Here is a 13,624-nt window from a genome sequence, read left to right on the forward strand (position 1 = left end):
AAAGCCTGCTGAGGATGCCACTACAAGGCTGGCTATTAAGGTAAGTAGGTTTCAGCTTGAAATGTCGACTGTACTCTTTTTCTAGATGCTGCCTGGCCTGCTGAGTTCCTCCAGCATGTGTTGCTCAGGTTTCAATGAAATTACCTCTCAGTCATTGAAACCCCAGAGTATGCAAGCAATCTGGGAGTATGCAAAAAGTAAGGAGATATATTATTGAAAGATCATAGAATTAAGTATTTTTTATTTATTTAGAGATACAGAGAGGAACAGGTAATCCGACTCAATGAGCCGCATTGGCCAACAACCCACCTAATCACAGGACAATTTACAATAACCAATTAACCTACTAAGCAATATGTCTCTGAAATGTGGAAGGAAACTGCAGCACCCAGAGGGAGCCCACACACTCATGAGAAATATATACAAAGTTCTTGCAGACAGCTTCAAAATTGAACTCCGAACACCAACACCCTGAACTATATTAGTGTTGTACTAAATGCTACTCTACCATGCACCCTTACGTGGTACAGGCATAGGACCTGATTAGAATTCTGGGTTAGATAAACCATGATCATGTTGAATGATAAGATCTGGCTTGAGGGACCAGATTTTCCATTCCTGTTCCTATAACTTATGATCTTGAGTAATTGTCCACAAAAAAACTTCAGAGATTCCCATAAAGAAATATGACAACACCTAATATTATTTAGAGACAAAAGAAACTGCACATGTTGGAACCTAGAGATAAATCACAAGCTGTGACTGTGAGTGAAGAGAGAAGTTTGCTAGTATAAAGAGATGAGAGGGAGAGGTGAGGAAGGAGGTCATTAGTAGAACAAGGTGAGCTTGCAGAGGACAGGTAGATAGACCCAGATGAGGGAGGGAGAGGGGGTAATTTTGAGGTAAATGCTGTTGGGTGATAGGTAGAAACAGATAAGGGAAAATGGGCAGATGGAGCTGGGTGGGATATGGGGGAGAGAACGTTAGGAAAGAATCTGGAGGGTGATGTGGAACCAGATAATGAAGAATACCAGGCAAATGGAAACAGACTGCAGGAGAGGAAGGAAAAGTAGATCAGGGGAGAAGAAACCCTGATTTGGAGTTGTGTGGGTAGTGGACAGAAAGAAATGGTAAAGGAACAATAAATAAATGGGTAACCCAAAATAGAGAAAAAAATCAATGCTTCTACCATAGGGTCATGGGCTACTGAAGTGCAATAAGAGTTTTTTTTAAATCTAGACTGCCTTTGGGTTCACTATTGCAAGGACAGGCAGGTTGACGTGGGAGTGAGAAGGGAGATAAAATGACATGCAACTGGAAGTTCAAAATGGCCATTGCATATCATTTTAATTCCCAGGATCCCATCAATAGTCACATCTTCCTGGTTTCCCCTTTTTTGTAAGCACCACTCTATCTGTGACTCCCTGGTTTGCTCAACCCTCTCCACCCTTCCCTATCTCCTGACTATTTTTCTGTGATAGTAGGAGGTACAAGAAATTATCCCTACACATTCAGCCAGGGACCAAAACAGCTCTTCCAATTGAGTTAGAGATTTGAATCAACCTCTTCCAACCAAATTTGTTGAAGTGTGTGCTTTTGATGTGGTTTTCTACCAATCACACACATAAATCACACACATAACTATCCACCTGGGTTTCTTCTGCACTGGTCTACCTTTCCTATCTCCTCCAACTTTTACCTGCTCCTCATTGTTTCCTTATCTGATTCCACTTACCATCTTCCAACCTTGTCTCGACCTTCCCACTCACCCACTCCCAACGGGCTCCAATTGTCTATGTCCTGATAGTTGTATTGATGAAGGGTCTCAGCCTGAAACGTTGACTACTTACTCCTTTTCGTAGATGCTGCCTGGCCTGCTTAGTTCCTCCAGCATTTTGTGTGTGATGCTTTGGATTTCCAGCATCTGCAGATTTTCTTGCACTTGTTTTTTTAATTGTCCATTTTCTCTTCACATGATTCCACCTATCACCCACCAGCCCGTCTTTAAGATCTCCCCACCCTTCCTCCACCTAGCCTTATCTACTCATCATGCCCCACTTCACTCCATTCCATCTATTACCTACCAGTTCCTATCTTATCCATCTCTTTATACTGGCTATCTTCCCAGTTCTCAGTTCTGGTGCAGAGTCATGGCTTGAAATGTTGACCATCCTTTTGACTCCTCAGACGCTGCTTGACCATATGAGTAATTCCACCAGTTGGCTTTTTACTTCATACCATTCATCAGGGATATATTGGTTATGAAAAGCAATGTATTTGTTTATTTACTTTATAGATACCTTAGCCTCAGAATGATCTTCAAACTGGTGACGCACAAATGTATCAAAGTTGTCCCAATGGTCCTCAGTTAAATTTCCTCCAATAGACCAAATATAGCAGAAAACAAATGTCTGAGTAATAACACCATTTAATTGAGAAGCATCCTTTAAAACAGTAAGAAATTATTATTATTAATAATTTTCATTCAAATTCATTGTGCAAGTTATGCATTTGCACCTCCTGATAACAAAGCTGGGCAGCATCACTGACAACAGCACATCCCTTCCTGATAAGCTTATATTATGTGCTGCAGGCTAAAAGAATGAAATGCCTCTGGGTCATCCAGATACAAGAAGTTGAGGTAGAGAAACAATTGATCAAAGTATGCATTATGCCATTGAAGTATTAAAAGAATGAAAATATGTATACCATATACAACTTCAAGATTCATCTTCTTGCAGGCACCCACAAAATAGGGAAAGATAATAGTATTTGCAAATAACCACACACAACAAAGACCAACAAACATCCAAAGTGTAAAAACTAATAGAGATTTATCCAAAAAGACTACTTGCTTTAATAGCTGTGAGAGGTGGTTCAACTAAGTACTGAGCAAAGGGGTGCGAATACTTTTGAACTGCTGACATATCAGTTTTTGAATTTGTAGTTTTTCATGCTTTACTATTTTCATTTTTTGGGTCCTACTGTGGAAAAAGGAGCATTCAATTCACAAATAAAATTTCTTAGTTAAATTGATGAAACCCTGGTTGTAATACTAATATAAGTGAACAAGGGATGGAGGTTGAATACTTTTTTAAGGCATTGTGCATCCTTGCTTTTATATTCTACTCCGCTTGAAATGAATGCCAGCATTGCATTTGTCTTCCTTACCACTGACTCAACCTGCAAGTTCACATTTAGGGAATTCTGCACGAGAACCCCCACATCTCTTTGCACCTGTGAATTTTTTTTTTAATTTCTGCCCCGTTTAGAAAATGGTGTATGCATTTATTCTTTCTTACAAAGTACATGACCATACACTTCCCTACATTATATTCCATCTGCCACTTCTTTGCCCATTCACCCAATCTATCCAAGTCCTTCTACAGATTTCTTGCTTCTTTAACACTACAAGCTCCTCTACCTATCTTTTTTTTTGTCTGCAAACTAGGCCAAAAAGCCATCAATTCCATCATCCAAATCATTGATATATAATGAGAAAAGTAGCAGTCCCAACATCAACCCTTTGGAATACTACTAATCACTAGCAGCCAACCAGAAAAGGCCCCTTTTATTCCCACTCTCTGCCTCCTGCCTACCAGCCAGTCCATCTTCTATTCATGCTAGTATTTTTCCTGTAATACCATATGTCCTTGATGCACCATCAATAACTCACGCTGAGACTTAGGAAGTGAGATATCGACTTTTATTGACTGAAGAACAACACTACATCCTGGGAAAATGAGGGAGAGCAGCAGACCACAGTCGCCTTTATACAGGGGTCTGTGGGAGGAGCCACAGGAGCAGTCAGCAGGGTCTGTGGGAGGAGCCACAGGAGCAGTCAGACAGGTATATCTAGTTCACCACAGTCCTTTTCTTGTTAAGCAGTATGATGTGCAAAACCTTGTCAAAAGCCTTCTAAAAATCTAAGTATACAGCATCTGCTGACTCTCCTCTGTTTATCCTGCTTGTTATTTCCTCAAAGAATTCCTACAGGTTTGTCAGGCAAGATTTCCCCTTAAGGAAACCATGTTGACTTTGGCCTATTTTATCATCTCATCTTTAATAATGGCTCCAACATCTTCCCAGCCTCTTAAGTCAGCTTATTTGGCCTATCATTTGCTTTCTTCTACCTCCCTCCTTTCTTAAAGAGTGGAGTAACATTTGCAAATTTCCAGTCCTCCAGAACCATTGCAGAATCCAGTAATTCTTGAATTATCATTACTAATGCCTTCACAATTTTTTCAGACACTTCTTTCAGAATCCTGGGTATCTAGCAGTTTTCTGGGCTGCCTGAGAAACATCGCTGTAGGTTGTCAGCGTCAACATATGTACCCTGCCATGGTTCTTTAATTACCATTGTTTACCTTCTTTTACTTATTTTGCTTTCATTGGGAAGTTCAAAGAAGCTTAGGAACTATAGTGAGCAAATACTTGAGTGTAAAGTTCATAAATATCATTCATATAGAATGATTAACGAATTTCAACTGACAACCAGTAACTCCCAGATGACACAGGGAAGCAGTCATAAATTATGAATTGTATTCTCATTATGCTTTGAACTTTATATCTCTAAGAATGGCCCATTGATTTAAAAGTAATCACCATCAATGTAAAGCTGTTCCCTAACTGTAAGAATCTTTGGGCTCCACACTCAGTGGTGACCTTATTAGGTAAGTTCTGTACCTAATAAAGTGGCTACTAAACATATGCTCATTGTCTTCTGCTGTTATAGTCCATTACTTCAAGGCTCGATGTGCTTTTGTTCAGAAATGCTCTTCTAGAGACCACTGTTGTATACATGGATAGTTGAGTGATTGTTGCGTCCTTGTCAGCTTGAAGTAGTCTGGCCATTCTCCTCTGACCTCTCTCTTGAACAATACGATTTCACCCACAAAACTGCCACTCACTGGATATTTTTTTTTGCACCATTCTCTGGTAACTCTAGAGACCGTTTTCTGGGAAAATTCCAGGAGATCAGCAGTTTCTGATCAAGATGGCACCAGTGAACAATGCTACCTCGGGTGACATCTCCAGATAGTCCACAAAACGGTTTCTTTCATTTCTTTTATGCTTTCTTTTTATCTTAAATGTGTTTTCTGGTACTGCTAGAGCCAATGATTTACAGTTTGAAGATTGATTGAGCGATCTGGCACTTAGCTGTTTTTGCACAATTTGCTTTTTTGTTGCACGCAGGGGTGTTGATGTTTTTCTTTGAACAGCTACCATGGTTTTCTTTGTTTTGTGGCTGTCTAGAGATGAATCTGAGTTGTATACTGCATACATACTTTGATAATAAATGTACTTTGAACCTTGAGATAATCAAACTGCCCTGTTTGGCAGCAACAACCATTCCACACTCAAAGTGGTTTTGATCATATTTCTTCCCCAATCTGCTATTTGGAATGAACAACAACTGAACCTCTCAACCATGTTTGCATGCTTTTAAGTATTGAGTTACTGCCATGTGGTTAGCTGATTAAATATATGTCTGTTTTTTTCAAGCCTTCTGCTGTACACTACAAATAAAAATAAAGCTTACACTAAGGGTGTAATATAATGTACATGCTAGCACATGTACAATATATTATAATTTCCCATTCTACTATAATTACATACCAATAGGCTTGAAATGATAGATTAACTAAAACCTTCATGAGTTGATAATTTGTAATGTAAAGATTATATCTCTTACTAATAACAAAACACCAAAATATTTCATTTTCAAGCTATATTTGTAAAAGTCACAACAAATTAGTGATAATGGTTTATACACATGTATTTGCTTGTATCAAGTAAATCTTTACACCAATGATAAGATCTTCTTAAGATATTTTCTTATAGAATATGTTTCTTCATTTTTCACTTACCATGCTGAGATCTGGACCCTGTCTTCCCAGAAGCAGAGATTCAAGAAGGCAGCAGAGAGTAGTGACCTTGCTAATGTCAACCTGTGGGATTCCCTGTGTGCATTTCTTTTTGACAAAGTGCAAACCATTTTCAACACAACTTGCAAAAAGTCCCATTAGGTGCTGCTTTGATTCAAATGTTAGCTGAATAAAAGTAAATTTTTTTCTTCAGTACATAGATATTAACATTCAGCGAAATAACCAAATTCCCCAATACGTTAAATATCCCGAATTAACTACTACACCAAACACACCAATATGAATTAACTAAGGAAAATAAATATTTTAAATAAAGTTACAGATAAATTAAGTTATTTCAAAAGGTAGCCAAAGAACAATAACCGATAACTGTATCTCCAGCTTGCCTAGACATGCTGCTGAAAGTTACCAATATCATACACTTGCAAAATATGTAACAAAAAGCTAACTGTCCAAAAAGTAATTTTACTGGAAAAACTACTGCACAGTGCCATCATCATGCACTATGTCACTGAGAACCTGAATACCAAAAGCAATCCTTAATCATGAAGCTCATCTGAAATTTTTTTATTACAAAATACCACCCCAGATTTGCTATTTGTTAAGGCCATAACTGTGCCCCAGGCCAGAATGAAGGGAAATTGTAGCCCAGAGCATTGATAAATAGCAAACCTGGCATAGAATCCATCCGGTCCAGCCGCCTTGCTGGTACAGATCTTCCTCAGTTGAGCACTCTCTCACCTAGATGGGGTCAGTTGTGCTGTGAGGATTACATTCCTTGACTTCTCTAGTGCCTTTAACACCATCCAGCCCAGGATCTTAAGGCACAAACTAACGGAGATGGGAGTAGACTCTCACATGGTGGATTGGATAGTGGACTACTTGACAGATAGACCTCAGTATGTGCGGTTGGGAGACTGTAGGTCTGACACGGTGGTCAGCAGCACAGGAGCGCCGCAGGGAACTGTACTCTCTCCGGTCCTGTTCACCCTGTACACATCAGACTTCCAATATAACTCGGAGTCCTGCCATGTGCAGAAGTTCGCTAATGACACGGCCATAGTGGGGTGTGTCAGGAATGGACAGGAGGAGGAGGAGTATAGGAAACTGATACAGGACTTTGTGATATGGTGCAACTCAAAATACCTGCGTCTCAATATCACCAAGACCAAGGAGATGGTGGTGGACTTTAGGAGATCTAGGCCTCATATGGAGCCAGTGATCATTAATGGAGAATGTGTGGAGCAGGTTAAGACCTACAAGTATCTGGGAGTACAGTTAGACGAGAAGCTAGACTGGACTGCCAACACAGATGCCTTGTGCAGGAAGGCACAGAGTCGACTGTACTTCCTTAGAAGGTTGGCGTCATTCAATGTCTGTAGTGAGATGCTGAAGATGTTCTATAGGTCAGTTGTGGAGAGCGCCCTCTTCTTTGTGGTGGCGTGTTGGGGAGGAAGCATTAAGAAGAGGGACGCCTCACGTCTTAATAAGCTGGTAAGGAAGGCGGGCTCTGTCGTGGGCAAAGTACTGGAGAGTTTAACATCGGTAGCTGAGCGAAGGGCGCTGAGTAGGCTACGGTCAATTATGGAAAACTCTGAACATCCTCTACATAGCACCATCCAGAGACAGAGAAGCAGTTTCAGCGACAGGTTACTATCGATGCAATGCTCCTCAGACAGGATGAAGAGGTCAATACTCCCCAATGCCATTAGGCTTTACAATTCTACCGCCAGGACTTAAGAACTTTTTAAAAGCTATTATTAATGCTTTTTGAGATAGTGATTTAGATGCATATCATATTTTTTACTGAGTTAAGTACTGTATGTAATTAGTTTTGCTACAACAAGTGTATGGGACATTAGAAAAAAGTTGAATTTCCCCATGGGGATGAATAAAGTATCTATCTATCTATCTAGCAGAAGATCTGTCCTATTGTACAAGGTAATATACTTAATAAATCATCTTCATTCCATAACAGCTAAACCACAATTTATGAATATTATAGCTTACATTATCTGAAATGCGATTCATCCATGTTTTCACGTATGGCATCCATTTGAGTTCCGCTGCATCAATATATACCATTCCACACCTGCTAACAGTGGCAGGTGAGGCCACCTTTAAGTCTTGTACCTGGAAGGCAACAAAAATATTTTGCCATAGATTAGCTAAATGCAATCCTACTAATCAATAACAATATACCTACAATAACAGGAGTTCTGTGATTTGTGAATACTTCCAAATATTTATACTGCATACTTGCATCATATTTTGTGTGACACACTTTACATAAATAAAAAGGACTCTACTAACCATTTGAAAGCTACAGGCAGGCTATTTCAAGATAAAATGAAAGTAGAGCTGGTAGAGTTCATCACAGAGCCACCTAGGCTATTTGCACAGAGCATGCATGATTTTTCCTTGACCACATTAGATGCCTTTCTTACTTCTTATAGCCCAAGGTGTGCTAGGAGGTTTAATTGTCTGTTCTAAATTAGCCTTGATATAGGTTAGTGACGAAAGACAGGAAAGTCAATGGGCATCTCAGAGAGGAAAGTTGTAGAGTATAAAGAAATAAAAAAAGGGGAAATGGGATGAATTAGATTGTTCTGCTGGGGTGTCACAATACCTAATAGACTAAATGTCTGCTTCATGAGTCACATTATTGTTTCAATGCCAATGAGAATTTTCACCATGCATTTTTTCACTATCTCAAAAAGTACTTGTCCAAAGTTCAAAGTAAATCTATTTTTAACAGTAGATATATGTCACCATATACTAATCTGAGATTCACTTTCTTGCAGGTGTTCACATTAGATACAAAGAAACACAAAAGAATCAGTGAAAAACCCCACACAAGAAAAATGGGTTAAAAAAAAACAAGGAGCAAAACACAACAAAATGCAAATTTAAAAAAGGAAAATAAATAAACAACTAAACAAACAAACAAACAAATAAATAAATAGAATGATATTGAGAACACAAGCTGTAGAGTACTTAAGACTGAGTCCTTAGATTATGCAATCTGTTCAGTGTTGGATACGTGAAGTTATCCCCTCTGGTTCAAGAGCCTTATGGCTGAGAGACAATAACTGTTCCTGAACCTGGAGGCTCCTGTACCTCTTTCCTGATGGCAGCAGCGAGAAGATAGCATGGTCTGGATGGCAGGCGTCCTGATGATGGATGCTGTATTCCTGTAACAGCCCTCCTTTCCCACATGACCATCAGAAATTATATGATTATAAAGCATAAACTTTATAGATCCTTAGATTTGATAATTAAATATTTCATAAAGTTTAAAACACAATCACCAATTCACTTCAACATGTTTGAAACTAAAGCAGCAGATATTTTTATTGTCAACTTCTGAACAATTGTTACAGATAGCAGGTAAGAAATTTTGTTGTTGAAATTCTACAAGGCCCAATTTGTATAATTACTTCAAAATGCTATAGTAACATAGTGGTTAACTCAGTGAGGGATGTTCTGAGTTCAGAGTTCAATTCTGACACTGTCTGTGAGGAGTTTGTACATCCTCCCCATGCACACATGGGCTTCCTCCTGGTGCTCCAGTTTCATCCCACATTCCAAAGACATACTGGTTAGTAGGTTAATTGGTCATTGTAAATTGTTCTGTGATTAGTCCTGGGTTAAATAGATGGGTTGCCGAGCGTTGTGGATCATTGGGCCAATGGGCCAGTTCAGTGCTGTATCTCTAAGTAAAATAATTAACCATTTTAGAATTACCTACCTCAAACATCATATGAATATAAGGAGTGAGTTTAATCCGTTCACTGTTTGCAAGACACAGCATCTTGTTATCATCAAGTACTGTATTCATATTCTCAATCCACAGTGCATCAACTGGCCCATCACAGATAATCCATTTGTGTTCCTGTGTGTCATCATTTACTGCTGCACGAACACTGAGTGCCATAAGGCCATCTTTCCATTCCATTGTAGTGTTGTTTACCTCTCCATACAATTCTCCCATTGCGATTGATTTGGGATTGAGTATATATGTTTTCACAGGCTGATAGTTTGGGTTTGTCTCACCAGCTTTATGCAGGGTTCCTAGAGTATCAGCCAGAATCTGATAAACCGTTGTTTTGCCGCTTCCAGTAGGCCCAACCAGCATAACACCATGGCGTACAATCATGGTCTCATATAATTGTATCACCTTTACAATCATTGCTGGGACAGCTTGCAGGCCCCGATTAAGCATCACATCAACAGTTGTTTGTTGGAATGAACCGTAATCATGATCTGGAATAACAACTCCTGGAAATAAGTCTGAAAGGATTCCACTGAAGGAAAAGAAGAAAAAATATCATTGTGATCCATTCCATTCTGATCATATGAAAGTATTTTATTCAATAAACCTAAGATGCATTTGTGTGGAAACTGGATCTCAATGTGCAGCTTTTTGTTATACACCAATAATGGAGATAGGAGCAGAAGACACATCTGAGTGTAAGTTGATGTTTTCCTCAGTGTGCTATTTATTAGAAAATATACAGATTAATGCTCTCAAGCCATTGATGGTATTTAGTCAGGGTAGTCCTCACCTAGGGATATTTCTCCTAACCACAAACATATTCATAGTCCCCAATTCATAAGAATTGATTTTATCTGTATTAGAAACCTTCTTAATACATTTTAGCCAATAATCAGCCAAGAGCACCCAGAAAATTTATAGAACATAGAACATGGAATAGTACAGCACAAGTACAGGCTCTTCAACCCACAATGTTGTGCTGACCCTTAAACCCTGCCTCCCATATCCCCCCCCCCACCTTAAATTCCTCCATATACCTGTCCAGTAGTCTCTTAAATTTCACTAGTGTATCTGCCTCCACCACTGACTAAGGCAGTGCATTCCATGCACCAACCACTCTCTGAGTAAAAAACCTTCCCCTAATATTCCCCCTTGAACTTCCCACCCCTTACCTTAAAGCCATGTCTTCTTGTATTGAGCAGTGGTGCCTCTTAATATCCTGTTTACCTCTATCAATTCTCCTTTCATCCTCCTCTCCAAAGAGTAAAGCCCTAACTCCTTTAATCTCTGATCATAATGCATAATGCATACTCTCTAAACCAGGCAGCATCTATGGTAAATCTCCTTTGTACCCTTTCTAATGCTTCCATATCCTTCCTATAGTGAAACAACCAGAACTGGACACAGTATTCCAAGTGTGGCCTAACCAGAGTTTTATAGAGCTGCATCATTACCTCGCAACACTTAAATTCTATTCCCCGATTTATGAAACCTAACACCCCATAAGCTTACTTAACTACCCTATCTCCCGGTTGAACTCCATCTGCCACTTCTCAGCCCACTTCTGCATCGTATCAATGTCTCTCTACAATCTTCGACAATCCTCTACACTATTCACAACACCACCAACCTTTGTGTCGTCCGCGAACTTGCCAGCCCACCCTTCTACCCCACATCCAGGTCGTTAATAAAAATCACGAAAAATAGAGGTTCCCGAACTGATTTTTGTGGGACACCACTAGTCACAACCCTTCAAGAATGTACTCCCTCCAGCACAACCCTCGGCTTTCTGCAGGCAAGCCAATTCTGAATCCACCTGGCCAAACTTCCCTGGATCCCATGTCTTCTGACTTTCTAAATAAGCCTACCATGTGGAACCTTGTCAAATGCCTTACTAAAATCCATGTAGATCACATCCACTGCACTACCCTCATTTATATGCCTAGTCACCTCCTCAAAGAACTCTCTCAGGCTCGTTAGACACGATCTGCCCTTCACAAAGCCATGCTGACTGTCCCTAAGTCTTAATAACTTGAAAAACAATCTGCAGAATATACTTCAGTGAGTGACTTCCTGAACTTGTAGCATGAATATGGGTTGAAATCAACTATGTTCTATTTTCTGATGAAGGGTACAATGTTTAACAAATTGTAATTTTGGCAGAAAGTAGATTTTGCTCAGCTCTGAAGGCGAGGGGTCCTCTTGGAATACCATTTATTAATACTGGCTAGACTAGAACACCATAAGACCAGAAGAAATAGAAGCAGATTCAGGCCATTCAGCCCATTGAATCTGCTCCACCATTTCATTATGGCTGATCTATATTTCCTCTCAACACAGTTCTCCTGCCTTCTCCCTGCAAACCTTTCAATACTGACTTACAAAGAACCTATCACCAGGCCTCCACGCCACTTGTGGCAATGTGTTCCACAATTCACCATCCGCAGGCTAAAGAAATTTCTACTCATTTCAGTTCTAAATGAATGTCCCTCTATTCTGAGGCTGTGTCCTGTGGTCCTAGACTCCCCACCACAGGAAACATCCTCTCCACATCTACTCTATTGAGGCGTTTCAACATTCAATAGCTTTTAATAAGATCCTCCCCTCATTCTTCAAAATTACAGCAAGTACAGGCCCAGAGCTATCAAATGCTCCTCATACCATAACTCTTTCATTCTCGGAATCATTATCATGAACCTTCACTGAACCCTCTCCAATGCCAGTGCATCCCTTCTTAAATAAGGGCCCCAAAACTGCTCACAATACTTCAAGTGAGGCCTCACCAGTGCCTCAGCATTAGAGCCTTGCTTTTATATTCTAGTCCTCTCAAAATGAATGCTAACATTGCATTTGCCTTTCTTACCACTGTCTCAATCTGTAAGTTAACCTTAATGGGAATCCTGCATGAGGACTCCCAAGTCACTTTGCACCTTGGATTTTTGTATTTTCTGCCTATTTAGAAAACAGCCTATGCTTTTGTTCCTTCAACCAAAGTGCATGACAATACACTTCCCAACACGGTATTCTACTGTCATTACTTTGCTCATTTTTCTAATATGTCTAATTTCCTCTGCAGTCTCTCTGCTTCCTCAACACTACCTGTCTCTCCACCTATCTTTGTATTGTCCACAAAATTAGTCATAAAGCCATCAATTCTGCTATCCAAATCATTGGCATTTAACATAAAAAGAAGCATTCCCAACACTGACCCCCTGCTAAACACTACTGGTTGGCAACAGCCAACCAGAAAAGTCTCCTTTTATTTCCACTCTTTACCTCCTGCCAATCAGCCAATCATCTATCCATATTAGTATCTTTCCTGTATTAACAAAGGTTCTGTTTTTAGTTAAGCAGCCTCATGAGCAGCACCCTGTCAAAGGCCTTCTGAAAATCCAAGTACACAACATCCACCAACTCTCCTTTGTCTATCCTGTTTATTATTTCCTCAAAGAATTCCCAACAGATTTCTTAGGTAAGATTTTCTCTTCAGGAAACCATGTAGACTTCGGTCTATTTTATCAATTGCCTCCAAGTACACTGAGACATCATCCTTAGACATTATTGAAGGATTGGCAAGTAAGAGTAATGCACATTCAATAGCTAGGGAGATACTTGAGGGGCCAATACTTCAAGCTAGTAAAGCACATAATCATCTTTGAGAAATTCCTTCTTAAACCCCAAATGAAGTTGACACTAACGTGGAAAGGGCTTACTCTCTCTTCCTTTGTTTAAGGCCAGCAGTGCACATAACCATTGCGAAGGCATGCTCTGCAAGCACTTTTAGCGAAGTATGTTTGTTGAATATTCAGCTTTGTTGTTTCTGTAACTTGGGGAACATGAATGTTTGGTTGAATTTTTACTGTTGTAAATAAATGATTAACATACTTTTTCCCAATGTTTTCTGTCTCACTCGCCAGCCTTGTGAACCTAATTCAACATTACATTTTGGTGCTGCGAG

The 13,624-nt window shown here is 39.6% G+C and overlaps 1 protein-coding gene across 1 annotated transcript in view; it reads right to left on the bottom strand.

Annotated features, from left to right (window-relative positions):
- dnah6 (dynein, axonemal, heavy chain 6) overlaps positions 1-13,624 on the bottom strand; it is a 352,146-nt gene that overhangs the window by 174,571 nt on the left and 163,951 nt on the right. The window contains exons 34-37 of the mRNA XM_073050010.1: positions 9,640-10,195; positions 7,899-8,021; positions 5,871-6,053; positions 2,301-2,444 (exon numbers count right to left, since the gene is read on the bottom strand). Coding sequence (XP_072906111.1) covers positions 2,301-2,444; positions 5,871-6,053; positions 7,899-8,021; positions 9,640-10,195 — 1,006 coding nt within the window. The remainder of the gene's footprint in view (positions 1-2,300; positions 2,445-5,870; positions 6,054-7,898; positions 8,022-9,639; positions 10,196-13,624) is intronic.

The sequence above is a fragment of the Hemitrygon akajei genome, chromosome 6 (genome assembly GCF_048418815.1).
Source record: "Hemitrygon akajei chromosome 6, sHemAka1.3, whole genome shotgun sequence".
Taxonomy (NCBI): Eukaryota; Metazoa; Chordata; class Chondrichthyes; order Myliobatiformes; family Dasyatidae; genus Hemitrygon; species Hemitrygon akajei.